The following is a 14,449-nucleotide window of genomic DNA, read 5'->3' on the forward strand; positions in this document are numbered from 1 at the left end:
TGGGTTTTTCTTTCTTTGTCTACTCATTACTACAGCCCCTGTCTTACCATCTGCACAGGATCTTAGAATCAGAGCTTTCAGAATAGGTCAACCTGTGCCCAATTTGGACTAAATCACTATATAAGGTGTTGTTTTTAGTGAATCAAAAGCCAGGAAAAGAGAATTAACCTCGACAAGGTGAGTTTTTTATGTCCAGGGCCTTTCAGAGACTAGCCTCACCACCCGAAAATAATTGTATTAATAACAAAAGTGGTTATGCCACAGAGTCAGTTGTAGTAAACGTCTGAAAAGATTCCTTAGGACTTCTTACTTGTAAATTTTACCATATAATTGCCACCTTATGTTCTTCACCATTAAAATCGGTGGGTGAGCCTCCTCTTACCTTTGAATGAGCCAGTTGCGTTCTGCAGAAAGAAATGCATTACAAGTTATGAAGCAAGGAATGAAAAGATCGTCTCAGCAAAGAAGAAAAAGAAACTCTTTTTGCAGAGCGCACTAACGATACCATAAACAGCTGCTTGCTGGCTCCACTCTAACCTTTCCCAGGGAGGGCCTTTCATCTCTGATGTGTTTCATAGTTTTTTCTTTGGACAGGAAACTGTCATTTAAAAAAAAAAAATGTTTGGTGAAACTATATAGGTTTTGTTTACAGGGAGCAAGGAGACACAAACTTATGTTGGTGTTATGAACTCTGCAAAGGATGCGTTGTACTTGAAAGCTTGGGTGTTCGTGGTGGACACTTAGTGAGGCTTTATTTTCAACTGTGATGAAACCCACGCTCAGTGACTTAGTGTTGTTAATGCTAAGTGCTTTGGGACTTAAAAACAGCTCAGCAGCCAGCCATGGCTATTACAGTCAGCGGTGAAGAAGTAACAAGACTGGAGAAAGAGAACACAGACAAGGCAACATTCTCATTGATCCATGGAGCCACTCGGCCTCAGACTGCAAGGAAACAGAAAACGAACTGTGGTTGTTGTCATAAATTTTATCTGTTAGGCCCACCTCTAATTATACCAGATTATAAATTATGTGGAAAACTTGATTTTGCTTTTCAATTCTCTCTGAAAAGTATGTCAACATGTGGGAATTTGGGTCCCTCCTCCTGTTTTAATCTAACTTCTTTCTGCCAATTCAAGACCAGGCATGTTCACCACTAAGATGTGTGTGGTGAGAGGCAGGAAAACAGAGACAAGCAGCAAACAGGAGCAGGTTTCCTTGAGATCTTCGCACACCGGGATCACTGTCATGGTTTGCAGTTAAATCCTGAGGATGCTCTATGCTTATAATCTTAGCTTCTCTTTTGCTGCTGTTGAACTTTGGATGTGTACTGCATTTTCCAGCCAGCAAAGGTCCTGTGTATGGAGAAGTATTTCCTGTAAGTGGTTTTTTTTGTCATGGACAAATGATTAACAGCTAAATCAATTGTGTCAAATGTTGAGCAAGCTGTATCACATAGGCACATCTTGGGTTCAGTCTGGGGTAAAGTCATTTGAAACAAAAAATAAGGCAAAAAAGGCAAACAAAAAGCTTTGCTTAGCCTAAGCCATCTTTCCTGACAGTTTGTCCTCTGTATCTAGAGGGCAGTTAATCACTGACTGTGTGTTCAGTAACTTTGGGTTAAAAAACTGGCTGCCTGAAATACAATCTTTTTATTCGGAGCAGATTCTTACAAGTTAATTGCTTCTCTGTGTTAAATTGTTATGAAGCTGCCAGACTAGAAAGATGGAGCAGCCAGTTGCTTATTTTGCAGAGACGTGGCTCCACAGTCAGAATAATGTCATTTGTAAGGTAACTATGACACATTAAGAGGTGTAGCACTTGGCTAGCTAATGACACTGAGGTTGCCAGGTTTGTTTTGTATTAGTGAATATGATTAATTTTATATATAGCATCCATCATTCCCATAATGAGCAAATTAAAATGTATTTACTCTTTGTGTCGTTGAAGCACTTGGAGACTTAATGCAGAGAGACTGTGCTGCTAAAAGCCAGAGTTGCACGCAGAGTGAGACTGCATCTCTTCAAAGAACCCCTCCTTGTCCAGCAAGAGGAAGGGTGGGAAAACGCAATGATATTCATCATTTTGTACAGGGAAACACAGATTCAGAGAACTTTTCTCCTCTGAGACTCTCATTGTAGGTAAAGACTAATTAGGAAAACGAGGGGAAAGACTGTTGTGTCTCAGGAATAGAAAAGCCATACCTGAAGTCACTTCAACAGGCCTCAACAGGCAACTGAAGAAAGATTCTGCAAGGTTTTGAAGATCCTGGTCTGCCTTTGAAAGCCCAGTGGAACTGATGGGAATCAGCCCTTGGTAAGTTCTCTGCCCTGGTTAGGACCATTTAAGAGAGAGAATGACTCAACGTAGTAGCTAGAAAACACCAAGGCATTTAATTTGATAGCCTGACAGGTCTTGCTTCCATGGGCTTAAGACTTTGGGTATGTGGAGCAGAGAATCTCTATGGAAGGGCCCAGCCAGGGCTGGGGTTCCTGCCTTCCCCTGCAACATGAGCCCGAGCCCAAGCCCCAGAGAGAGACAGCAAAGGGCACTCTTCGGGATGAAGGCTCTCCCTGAGCCATGAGAATGACTGCTTATGCCCTGTGCCTGGCCTTCCTCTGGAAGACAGACATGAAAAGCAGAAATAAATAAATGATTTTGCACTCTATTCCTAGAAAGCCAACTTTAGTTTACTTACGGCTTCTCTCTTGCCAAGACTCACGTATGTTTCATTTGTTGAAATATTCATTTTCCCCATCCCTTGAAAGGAGCATTACAAATGAAAGTGTAAATTGCTTCTAGACAGATCTTTGCTTCCTTCCCACTTGCCTCCAGAAAGCCGTGTACTAACAATTGCAATGTTTACCTTGTGAATCTGCCAGGTGGTGGGTCATCTGCTGTTTACAGTGTGGAAGAACAACCCAGTAATTTATCTTTTTCTACTTGAGCCATTTGCAAGCCCTGCCAGCAGATGGAATGGGAGCAGTGGTGGTTTCGAATCGCCGATGGTACCTTGGAGTGATGAGCACAGCACATACGACATTTGTTCCGTGCCTTGTCAAACTGTTGCTGCTTTATGCTGTACTCGGCATCCTAACTGTTCGTTGCTTTGGGTAAGTGAATGTTTCTGAAACCATGTCCGTGGGGTGATATGATAAAGAGTGAAAATCAGTACAGACTCTCTGCTTTCATGTTGTATGGCATGTAATCGCTACCTTGAACGATTTCTATATTTCTAATGAATAGTAAAAAACATTGGTTTGAAGTTAATGTAGTGCAATATGTCTGCCTTTAGAAAGGTAATCCTGTTTGATAAATCTGAGATGGCAAATTATCATGGTAGTGTTGTAATGTGGAATTCTGTTTGCAGCATGCAGCCTCCTATGCTAGCTGCCCAACTGCTGGAGAGACAGGGTTTTGTTTTCTTCGCATGCGTAAATGGCAAAAATCTGGCTGATAGTTGTTTCTTTCTCTGCTAGCTTAATAGATTTTGCTCTTTCAGGGGACTGCGGTCAATGTGACTGTAATCTTTCCAATCTAACTATATTTCTCCACTGTTCTCTCAACTTTGAGTTCTGATTTCATGCCTCAGTGAGCTGATGAGTTTTTGTAATTCCTTTATTCCATGTGATTTTTAATATGTAGTAATGGGATCCCATTGCCAGGCACTAAATCATACGTAAAGCTTCAGCTGGTACTATTCCTTGTCTTGGTGGAAGAATTGGGAACACTATTGTGGCAGTTTGCTTGTCAAAGTGGGTATGAAAAGAAACTAATTGTCAACGTTTTACTAAAGCTTCCCACTTAGATTAGGTGCTACAATGAAGCATTTGTCTGGGATGAGGATTTAATCAGAAATACTGAATCTGCCAAAAGAGTAGGCAACATTTTAGCTGTGGCATCATGGAAACCTTGGAGACAGATGTCACGTGAGGGGGTGAGAGAGGGGCTGGGGTGAAGAGTAAAGGCTCACTTGAGGTTCAGGTTTATTACTGGGATGAATGGGATTAATGGGTTAATGACTCTATTGTGAGCAGAGAATAGAGTCTAAGACTAATGGGTTTGGTCAGCTTGAGAAAAAATAGGTTGCCTAGCAAAGGGAGATGCTTAAGCCTGGTTTTCAAAACTGCTGAGTGCATGCCAGCCCTTAGCATTGCAACTGGCGTCTGTCACGGAGGTGTCCAACCTTGGAGCTGTTTATCGTGTATGGCAGCAAGGTACCAAAGTACTGACCGTACAGCAAGCAACAGGGAGCAATCAGACAAGGGCAGCAACTGATGGTGCAGGTTTTACTGCTGGCCACTTGGCCAGGTTATTTGGTCGGGCCTGCACAGCTTGAGATGAAGCCCAGGTTGGTGGGGTGTGGGTTGAGTTTCCCACACTAGCTAGATCAGATGTGTGTCTTGCAGTCAGCCCTCCTGAATGCTCTGCAGACTTACTCTTATGGTGGTGGTGTAGGGGACTGGGTCTGGTCTTGGGCATTGAAGAGTAGATCAGGTTTCATACAGAATCGGTTCCAGTATGAAACAAATACTGAAATTTAGCGGTTGCATGGAAGATTTGATGAAGTCTAGCAAGTGTTAGTTCTCTTTGGCATGTAGTTTTGCACAGGTATAGGCCAAATTGTTCTGTCCTCACAGCTCAGTGGTTTCACACCCTGAAACTCTCATGTTGTTGAATGCAGTGGTGAAAAGGAGTCCCTTAACCTCAGCAGCACCAACGAGAGCGTGGCCAACAGGAGGCATGCCCGGTCCGTGAGCAACCTGCCGCAGCCCCGTGACTGCACACTCTCTGCCTGGTCCTCGTGGAGCAAGTGCGATCCCTGCCAAAAGAAAAGGGTGAGCGTCTGTGGTCTAGGCACAGAGCCTGAGGGGCAGGACCTCCTTCAAGCCTTGCCTTTTTTTCCATGGGGTTGGGCAAAAGGCAGGGAGCTGCCAAGGAAAGTGCTGTACAGGTGGGCTTTTGCTGTCAAGTAGCTATTTAGCTTTTCAGCTTACTACCCCCAGTAACTCCAGTGCTTTCCAGGCTGCCTCACTGTCCTGAGATGGTGTAGGCCCAGGCTTGGTGAAAACACAAGCAGGAAGCCCAGGCTTTGCAGGGACTTTCTCTCCAACAGTCCTCTTCTTCCAGTGTTGGTACGAGGCACCATCCCCACTAATGGTCCCCCATGGGATCTGGAGACACTCGGTCCCTCTCAGGATTAAGATGCTTTTTCTTGTCTGCCAACAAGCATTTTCTACCTGAGAAGCCCCATGAAATGAAAGTAACGATCCCAATAGTGTGAAGAGCAAAATCCCTGCTGCTAGAGGGACCTCTGCTAATGAGTTGGAGAAGTCATTCCCAGGCTTAAGTGGGAATAACCAGTGTTGGGAGTTGGGAACAGTGAAGCTTCGTATCAAAGAGTTAATCTTAAAAGCTGGGAAAAAAAGGAGGGCTAACATATTGGATGGAGTAATTGACTGCTTCACAGCAGTGTTGTGGGCGGAAAAAAATCCCTAATGATACAGAGGGCCAAGTAAATACACTGACAGAAAATAACAAGGGATGTTGTTACCAGCGCTAATTGAAAGAGAGGAGATGTAACTGAATCCTTCCTTACTCGTGCAAATGCCTGCACTACCCTGTCAGGCTCATTTAAACGAACTGTCAAAGAAAAGCAAACTTTCCTTCATCCCTTCCAATCCACAATCCTCCCTTAGTAAAATTAAAAACTGTCACAGATCAGAAACCTTTGAAATGAGGCACGTTACCAGCATCACACTTCTTTACTGACACTTTTTTTAATGACAATACTCTTAGATCAGATCACCCCAACACAAAGTTTGTTTTTTTAACTCAGGAATCATAAAATTCACAATTTCTGTACAGTTGAGTCAATATTTTTTATTTCATCACAGTACAGATTTGCCCGCCTGGAACAACCTTCTCAGTTCCATGGGGATCCCTGTGATTACTCTGACAAAGAAACTGAAGACTGTGTTACAAATAATCCTTGCAGGAATAAAGTCAGATGTGAAGGTTTTGTGTGTGCAGTTACAGGTAAGGACTTATGGAATCAGAAGTGGTGGTGCTCAGGTGGTATCTCTGACACCACTACGCTGAGCTTTCTGCTTCTACAAGAGTTTGCTGGGCTGAAGAGGTGTCAGGAGTTGACCCGGATCCTTCCATGCTTGTGTTTGCATCCATGATTTTGAGTGAGTCTGTTAGCCGACATCTGTCAGTCAAAAGCATGTCTTCAAAATCTCCATATAGGAAATTCAAACCCAGTTATATCAGTAAAATCTGTAGCACAAATAGATCTGACAGCAACAGGAGAACATGCACTGGGCATGCCTGACACAGCCCAAGAGCACAGCAGGTTATGATGGCGGTCCTCATGGCATTTCCATCCTTCCGTATCAATGATTAATTAGTCAGGGACACTGGGGAAGCAAGGCAGCACTTAGCTGTATCCAAAATTTGATCAGCCTCTGCTTTGCATCTGCACCCTGGCAACAGAGAGGAAAGTGTGCAGGGAGCAGGGCGCTGGGGCAGAGGGGAGGTCAGCACAGGAGGTGGGGCAAAGGAAAGCGGCTCTGATCTCTGTCCCCTAGGCTAGTGTTTTGGTGAGACTGAAAAACAACTCAGTAATTATGAACATGGAAAGGGTGGGAAAAATAATACCATATACAAGGTCTGTGAAACAGGCTCCAGCATGTTTTTCTCAAAACTAAAAAATTTTAGCGAGAGCAACAAAATATTCTGTCTTACACTTGTAATTAGGGTGGGGTTTTCTAGGTTGAACAAGGAATTTTAAGATTATGAAAGTTTTGTGCGAAACTGAACAGATGGAGTTTGGTGATCTGTGCAGATAGAGAAGAAATATTTTCCAGCTTGATTTGAACCATACATTAGAGGAGTCTTTTGTTTCTAGACTCTGAGTCAGGGAGTGTGATAACATATTATTTTATGAGTAATTTACACCTTGCATCCTAGGGAGATGCATTACACGGAGACTGCTTTGTAATGGGGATGATGACTGTGGGGACCAGTCAGATGAAAAGAACTGCAAAAAAGTGTTTAAAAAATGTGACCAGAAGATGGAGCAATACTGGGGAATAGAGAATCTGGCAAAAGGGTAAGTTGATGACCTTCATGAGATGTTTTCTTACTTAAGGATAAGAATGATTTTATATGGCTTCAGACATAAACATTGAATGGAGAAAAACTGTAGCAATTGCTGTATCCAGCAGTTAGTTGGGATCTGACAGCCTCTGGGATCCTGATCCAGAGCCTGGTGGGAAAATCCTTGTTGACACCCTGAGTCTTTGGAGAGGGATGAGTTGAGTAAAAGTCCCTTGTGCACCCTGTGAAGATCATCAGCTCAGCTTGGAATATGTCCTGCAAGAGTCTGTGTGTGCTCTTTGATTTGCCAAAACTTGGTGAGTGAAGAGGGAAGTGTCAACACCAGACATTTCTCTAATGTCTGCAGCTACTTGTACTTAATCAGAGGGAGAGTTTTGATAATCAGGTTATTTTGCATAGATATAAGTAAAGTTAGATTTTGATCTAATTCAGTCTGTGAGGAGCAGGAATGTCCTAGCCTTTAGGAACTGGGAGACTACTTCAAACCGTGCTTTTGAAAGAAAAGCAAAGGAAGGTTTCTTAAAATCTGAGGATAATGTTGTATCATTCTTTATAGAATGACTTAAATCAGTAGCATGGGTTGCCTAAAATCTGAACCTGGCTATGGATTTGTATTTTTGCACAGTGTATTGGTTTGGGGTGGGTGGGGTCAAATTTTCTTGCATTTCTTCCATGACAGTGAGAGATGGTGGAATTTGTGTCCTTTGCATGAGTGGGGTAGAATTAACCTGCATGATAGCAAACTCCCAACTTTTTTGGGATTAAAATCCAAGTCTGAATTGATCCAGCTTTCACAGGCTAAGACTGTGGCAACTTTCTGTAAGATTGGATTATGTGAAAAGAGTTTTTTCTCATTCTGCAGGAAAAAAATGCTTTTTACTTTAAAAAAAAAAAAGGAAAAAATCATATTGCAAGGAAAAATTATAATTTCCTCCTTATCCTCTGGAGATATGGCAGCTGCACATGTCATTGCTAATGCTTTGTACTTCTGAGTTTAATTGAAATTAAAAATAATGTTGGACAATTATAGGAACATGCTTCTCATCTCTTTGAAGCTACAGTTGCTCAGTAATTTGCTTTTAGTGGACTTCCCTTCTTTTCAGATTGTTCTAAAATTAGAGTTAATATTTTACAGCTTCAGAGTCATTATCATGCAAGTCCCTCTTCCCAAAATAAGGAGAGGCAGATCTAACTGAGACCTGAAACACTAATAGGGACACAACGTGGACTATTAGCAATTTATCTTTTTTTTGGTGAAGTTTCATCTAATGACTCTTGTAACTATATGAGTTTGTGGAGATGAGTGCCATGTCCTCAGCTGTGTGCCACTAGGGTGATGTGAGGGTGTCCTGACAGTGAGTAACAGAAGGGATTTTACTGCATCAGAGCCCACCAGCAACAACAGGAGAAGCAAATCATGGGGTTTAATTACCTCATCTAGAAAGGTTTCAGTGCTACATCCTTTCTTAGAGCAGACAGGTTAAGATTACTATCCACCATCCACTAAAATCAAAAGAAAACTTCCCAGTGATTTCACAGATTAGTTGAACAATTGCTTGAGTACCTTTATTCTTGTTCTCTGACAGTTTTTACTCTCATCTACTGACCTCTGGTTGATCCTTGATTAACCTGGCAAAGATTATGACTGATAAACCAGAACAAAGAAATGAGAATTAAAAATTAATCTGGACTGATGACATGGGTTGGCAAACCCGTCTTTGAAGATCTTGCTGGTTGCTGCTGCACTACTGCAGGCATTGGGCATGGTCAGGGTGGGAAACCTGATGGGGTGAGAGTTTGGCTGGTGCAGTTTGTTCTACTCTTCCCAGATTGTTCCAGTAAAGGCTATAAAAGTTGCCAGTGCTGGTGGCAGTAATGCTCTGGTGTCATTCATAGCTAGGTGGTGAAAATTGCCCTTCATATTTATCGAAATGTCAAAATTTGACTCTTGACTTTTGCTTTCTTGCTAGTCAGTTAGGTTTCACTGGAGCAACTGGGTTGGTTGGACAGCGAAAGAGGCAAAACTTTCCTTTGGGATTTCAAAATAAAGAAGTATGAAACAAAAAGCCCTCAGCCAAACAAAACAATCTTGCCTTTCTCAGCCAAGGCATTTGATGTTTACCTCTAAATCGACAATAATATTTTGCTGTTATGCTTCATGTACAGGTTAAATATCTTCACAAACAACTTGGAAGGATTAGTTCTTGACCACAGGTACTATGCTGGGGGATGTTCTCCCCATTATATCGTGGACACGAGATTCAGAAAGCCATATAATGTAGAAAGCTATACACCAGAGGTATGTGTCAGATTTGTCTGCAAGTAAACATGCATACATATATTCCAATAAATTTAGTGCACAATACTGGTAAAGCTTCATTACTAAAGCATTTTATAAAAAATCACAAAATTCGTGAGACCAAATGGGATGAGGCTGAATTTAGCCCTATTTCTAGAACATCATCATATCCCATGCACTCTATGAAGTTGGACATATCCCCTTATGATATCCGTGTGCACTGGAATAGATGGCAGTGTTCCTTTGGACCTTGTCATTGCAAAAACTGAGCCTAATCTCCCTGTTGCTATCTGTCCAAGAGGGCCCGAAAGCCACACAGTGGGCACAGGGAGGTTAATTTTAGACAAAATTGTAGAGTGCCTTGAGAGCCAGGCTGGGAAAGCTGTCCTTGTGCAACAGCCTAGGATTTAGCAGCACACCATGTGCTTTGTGTGAAAGCTTATTTCTGTGGTGTATCAAAGCTGTATTTCAAATACATATTTGACCTTAATGCTCTTGATGACATGGCATGATATTTTTGAGTGTTGCCGACTAGGAAGCCTTTTCCTTTTAGAATTCATACTTTAATTGATGCCTGTGTTTAAGATTTCACTTGTTTGCGTAAGATTGACATATTAAGTAAAAGCCTGAGGTCCTTGCAGTATGGAGGAGATAGTAGCTTTCCTGCTGCTTTAAATCAAGTATTCTTGAAGTACCAGTGTTAATAATAATAGTGCTTTGCAATTATACAAGGCTTTTCATCTTCAAAGTGCAAGCATTAATTCACAAGTATATTTGTGTCTGTATTCCTTTCCCATGTTTCAGGTATACAGTTGCTATGCAGGAAATTAAACGTGTTGTTTTTGCTTTCTGTTTAGACCAAAGGCAAATATGAATTTACAATGACTGAATATGACTCCTACTCAAATTATGAAAGCAGCGTCCTGAAGGCAAAAGCTTCACAGTCTAGCTTCAGCTTTGGTATAAAAATACTGGGAGTGTTTGAACTTGGTTACAATTCAAACGACAACAGGTTCAAGAAGTTCTTTCAAAGGATGAAAAGGTTTTCTTCAACTGTAAGCACTGCTCCGCTTAATTCTCTGCTAATGCGTTATCTGTATGTGTTTGTATATCGGTTTGATCCTCATCGTCAGGTCAGCAGCCATGACTAGGATAAATGAGATCTTCCCTCCTGATTGGGTTTTGCAGTTTGCATTGATCAAGTGTTTACTAAGGCCACAATGCCTTTGTTTGTGTTTACGGCACCCGGGAGCTTTTCCATTCATTCCATTCTGTAGGCCAGGAACCGGACTGCCTAACCTCCAAAATCAGCCACAATTGAGTGCTGTCTGTCCAATGTCCTGCTGGGCATCCACATTTGGATGTTTGTAGTGAAGTAATATAAAAAAAAATGTAAATAAGAAGCTGGTTCAAATGACCTACCCTCCATACAGTGATCTGACTAGTAGGAGATGTACAAGTGACACTCCTAACGGGGTCTCTATGTGGCACCCCAGCCATGGGATGCTGTACACCTTGCCCTGCCAGCCTTCAAAAAGTTCTTATCAAAACTTTGATGCCAAAGCAGTCTGGCAGGTGGGAGGTGAGTGGGTTGTACCAACACAGAAACTCCTCCAAGCCATCTGCGCAGGCAGAATTGGGGTTTAGCTAACAAACCCAGGAGCCCAGAGTTCCCTGTGTCCTACGGGTGAGTTATAGTGACTAACAGAGAAATCTGGGGTGAAAGAAGGGTAAATAGGATTTTTGGCAGTTCCAGGAATTTCTGCACCTGTACACCCAGTCCGGAAACCGGTCTGTGGTGTGGACGGCTATTGTATGTGTGATCACTGCAGGACATCATCTCACGCATGAAGGGCCATCCCTCTTTTAGGTGGGTTCAACAAGGCAGGAGCTGTCACTTCGGTAAATGATAGTGCAAACAGTGAAGCCAAGCTGTTCCACTGTAGGGCAGCCTTGACAATAACATAGAATGAAAACTGCTAGCAGGCCTTCCACGGGTTTAATTATAGACTAACACATGCCATTTTACTTCGGCTGATGTGATCTATCTGCTGACTACATCATTCACTAGCTCAGGACACACACAACAGAAAATATGGATGGCACAATCACTTCCAGTCTCATCTGCGGAGATTTGGTCGCAGCTGTCATCTGATGCACACTTTGAGCTGGCTGGAGATGCTTTAATCTATAACTCCTAGGACTGCTTTATGAGATTCAGTCTGAGGTAGTGTGCACCATCATTTGATTTCTTTTTTTCATCTGTTATTGCTGTAAACAAACCTAGCTCTTGTCAGTGGATTAATAGTATCACTGATCTATGTCTCTGCCCTCAGTATAAAGTGCACTCAGGAATGGCAGAGTATTCCTTGTTGCTGTTAAACTTGCATTTGCTTCCTGCAAAGAGGCATTTCCTATGACAAGATCAGAGGTATATGAGAAGCATTTGCAATAGATACCCATAAAGGAACCCAATACTAAGTCTTGATTTTATTATCTAAGCAACAGAGTTCTATATTGAACCCCGTCCCCACCGCCCCGATGTGCCTGTCCTGCTGGCCCAAATAACTGGACACTAAATTCTTTGGAGATGACAAAAGATCTCTTCTGTTCCTGACTTTTATGCCAGAAAGGAGAGATACAGTATTTATCCATGTACACATACCTATACCAAGACACATAAATACGTGTGTGTGTTTGAGTGTTTGTGTTTTCTTCTTTTCTTTGAGTTTTATTAATGACATGTTCTGTGGAATATAAATATTAATTTGGATCAGCCAGAGAATTACCATTTCACATGTAAATCATCATGATTTCAGATGTCAGAATTTTTCAGGAGAGAGCTTGTGAGAGACAAAGACTTGTCAACATTATTAGGGGTAGAGCAGTCTCGTGGGATGTTGGTTGTGTCCTGGCATCCTGGGTCTGGCAGAGCAGAGCCTGGAGCCTGCCTTTCCCCATGTCCAGCCACGGCCTGAGCCATCACCTAACCTGTAATCACCTAACCTTCCTTTTCGTTCTTCCCTCTCTAATACCAGTCAGAATCCTGATTTTCAGAAACTTTACTACTAAAAGTTTTTATTTTGCTAAATTAAGAGATTTCCAGTTGCAAACTGTTAAATTGATAAATCCTGACCAGTGTTAATTGTTTAATAGCAAATAACTACATGTTGTCACAAGAATGACATCCCTCACTGCTTCTGGATTCTCTTGTGTTTCTGCATTTTGTGTAGTCCAGCAAATTCATTCATGCCCGTTCTGAGCTGGCTGTTGCCATTTATAAGCTGAAGCCCCGAGCCCTGATGCTGCATTATGAGTTCTTGCAGAGACTCCATCAGCTCCCATCAGAGTACAGCTACGGGGAGTACCGAGAGCTCTACAGAGACTACGGGACCCATTACATCACAGAGGCTACTGTCGGTGGCATCTATGAATATACCTTAGTCATGAACAGCAATGAGCTCCAAAAGGCAGGTACGTGCATCTGATGGTTGTGACAAAGATTTGGGGCCAGCGTTTTGGTGGGAAAACCCCTCTGCAGGCACTCAATGATGGTTCAGGTCTGAGATCAGAAAAGCGGGATGGTGGAAGAAGGTGTCAAAAACGTCTCAAAGAAAGCTTGCAGAAAATAGAGGAGTAGAAGTGCTTTATGGCAGTGAAGAAAGAGGCTGGTTTTCAAAGCATGCTCAGCATCATGGGCTTCATTTAGCTCTCAAGCTGTGGGTGCTGCCAGTTCACAAAAAAGGGCCCTGTAGCAAGTATTTTAGATGGCACGTTTTGGAGGCTGACAAGATGTTGAGATGAATGAGAATCGTGTAGCTTAACGCTTTTGTTAGCTTTGAAAACCTTCACCTAAGTTCTTTTTCCAATGCCTTTCAAATGACAGTTTTGAAACACCTTTAGCCTCAAGAGCTTTTCCAGCATGTAGGAAACAGTAAATAATTTGCTGGGTGACTCTTGTGCCTGACATTGCTCTTGCTCTTTGGCTCTGGCTTCCTTTTTTGTGAGAAATGATGATTGTTGTGTAGGATAGAGCGAGCTGTGTGACATTAATCAATAGCTGCACTCTCTTATTTATTCATTGGCATGGGAGTGAGTAACTGCCTTCGCTGTCTATTTGCGAAAGCATTTAGTGGACTCTGCTGTGTGTGATGCTCAGTCTGTTTGCTCTTCTGCTGTCTAGGAAGTTGCTTATCCTGTAGTCAGATACAGCCCGGAGGGACAGAATTTAGATTCAGATATCAGATATTCAAAACATTAGCACTGCCCAATTTCTCAGCTGTTGGTGTGGGCACATCACAAGCCACGTCTGTTTGAACTAATGTGTATTATTGTTTGCATCAAAATGCTGTCTGTCAGCATCTGCTGACCTAGATCAGGATCCTGCAGTAGTATCAACATTTTCACACTATCCCCAGTGCTGAGCCGGACTGTAAGTTCTCACTGGGGTTTGGTAGGTAGGTCCAGTCTGAGAATTCAGGTTTTTCCCTTCAAATCTATCATTATGTTTGTACTGTCTGTGCTGTAAATCAAGTCTCCTTTTGCAGATCTAGTGTCACACACCGTGTTACGTGGTTGGCACTTGCACTGCGCTCACATATAATCCAATATGCCAGATGTATCTGTGGTTTATGATTTGATACTTTCTGTGGGAAAAATAGGAGGAGAGAGGTCTGGATTGTGCTGTACAAGGATATCATAAAATAGTGGTTCCTGCCTTCAGGTGCATATGGATTATGAACATTAACAGGGGCCATCCTGCATCAACCCAAAACCCAGTGCATCCTCTTTTCTGATCTAGAAACTGGCCAATATCAAATGTATGAGAAGAGCATAAGAACAGGACAGCCATACAGTGATACTTGCATTATGAGCTCATGTAAACATTTGTATCATCAAGACAGGAGTTTAACTAAAGAAGTAAAAAATTCAGGGAAACATGGGGGATTACAACAAAAAAGCAGAGAAATAAAAGAGATACTTGAGTGTCATATCTAGTGTTTCTTGAGTGTCAGGACAGCAGGGAGT

At 42.3% G+C, this 14,449-nt stretch overlaps 1 protein-coding gene across 3 annotated transcripts in view; it reads left to right on the plus strand.

Moving 5' to 3' along the window:
- Positions 1-14,449, plus strand: part of C8B (complement C8 beta chain) — a 23,760-nt gene continuing 9,311 nt past the window's right edge. For 2 of the 3 annotated variants that reach the window (XM_074875929.1, XM_074875931.1), the window contains exons 1-8: positions 1-2,313; positions 2,946-3,110; positions 4,682-4,835; positions 5,895-6,036; positions 6,973-7,114; positions 9,289-9,421; positions 10,279-10,476; positions 12,655-12,895. In XM_074875929.1, the coding sequence (XP_074732030.1) occupies positions 2,297-2,313; positions 2,946-3,110; positions 4,682-4,835; positions 5,895-6,036; positions 6,973-7,114; positions 9,289-9,421; positions 10,279-10,476; positions 12,655-12,895 (1,192 nt within the window). In that variant the 5' untranslated portion in view covers positions 1-2,296. The remainder of the gene's footprint in view (positions 2,314-2,945; positions 3,111-4,681; positions 4,836-5,894; positions 6,037-6,972; positions 7,115-9,288; positions 9,422-10,278; positions 10,477-12,654; positions 12,896-14,449) is intronic. The other variant, XM_074875930.1, reaches the window with a different exon arrangement.

Source organism: Strix uralensis, chromosome 8 (genome assembly GCF_047716275.1).
Source record: "Strix uralensis isolate ZFMK-TIS-50842 chromosome 8, bStrUra1, whole genome shotgun sequence".
Classification (NCBI taxonomy): domain Eukaryota; kingdom Metazoa; phylum Chordata; class Aves; order Strigiformes; family Strigidae; genus Strix; species Strix uralensis.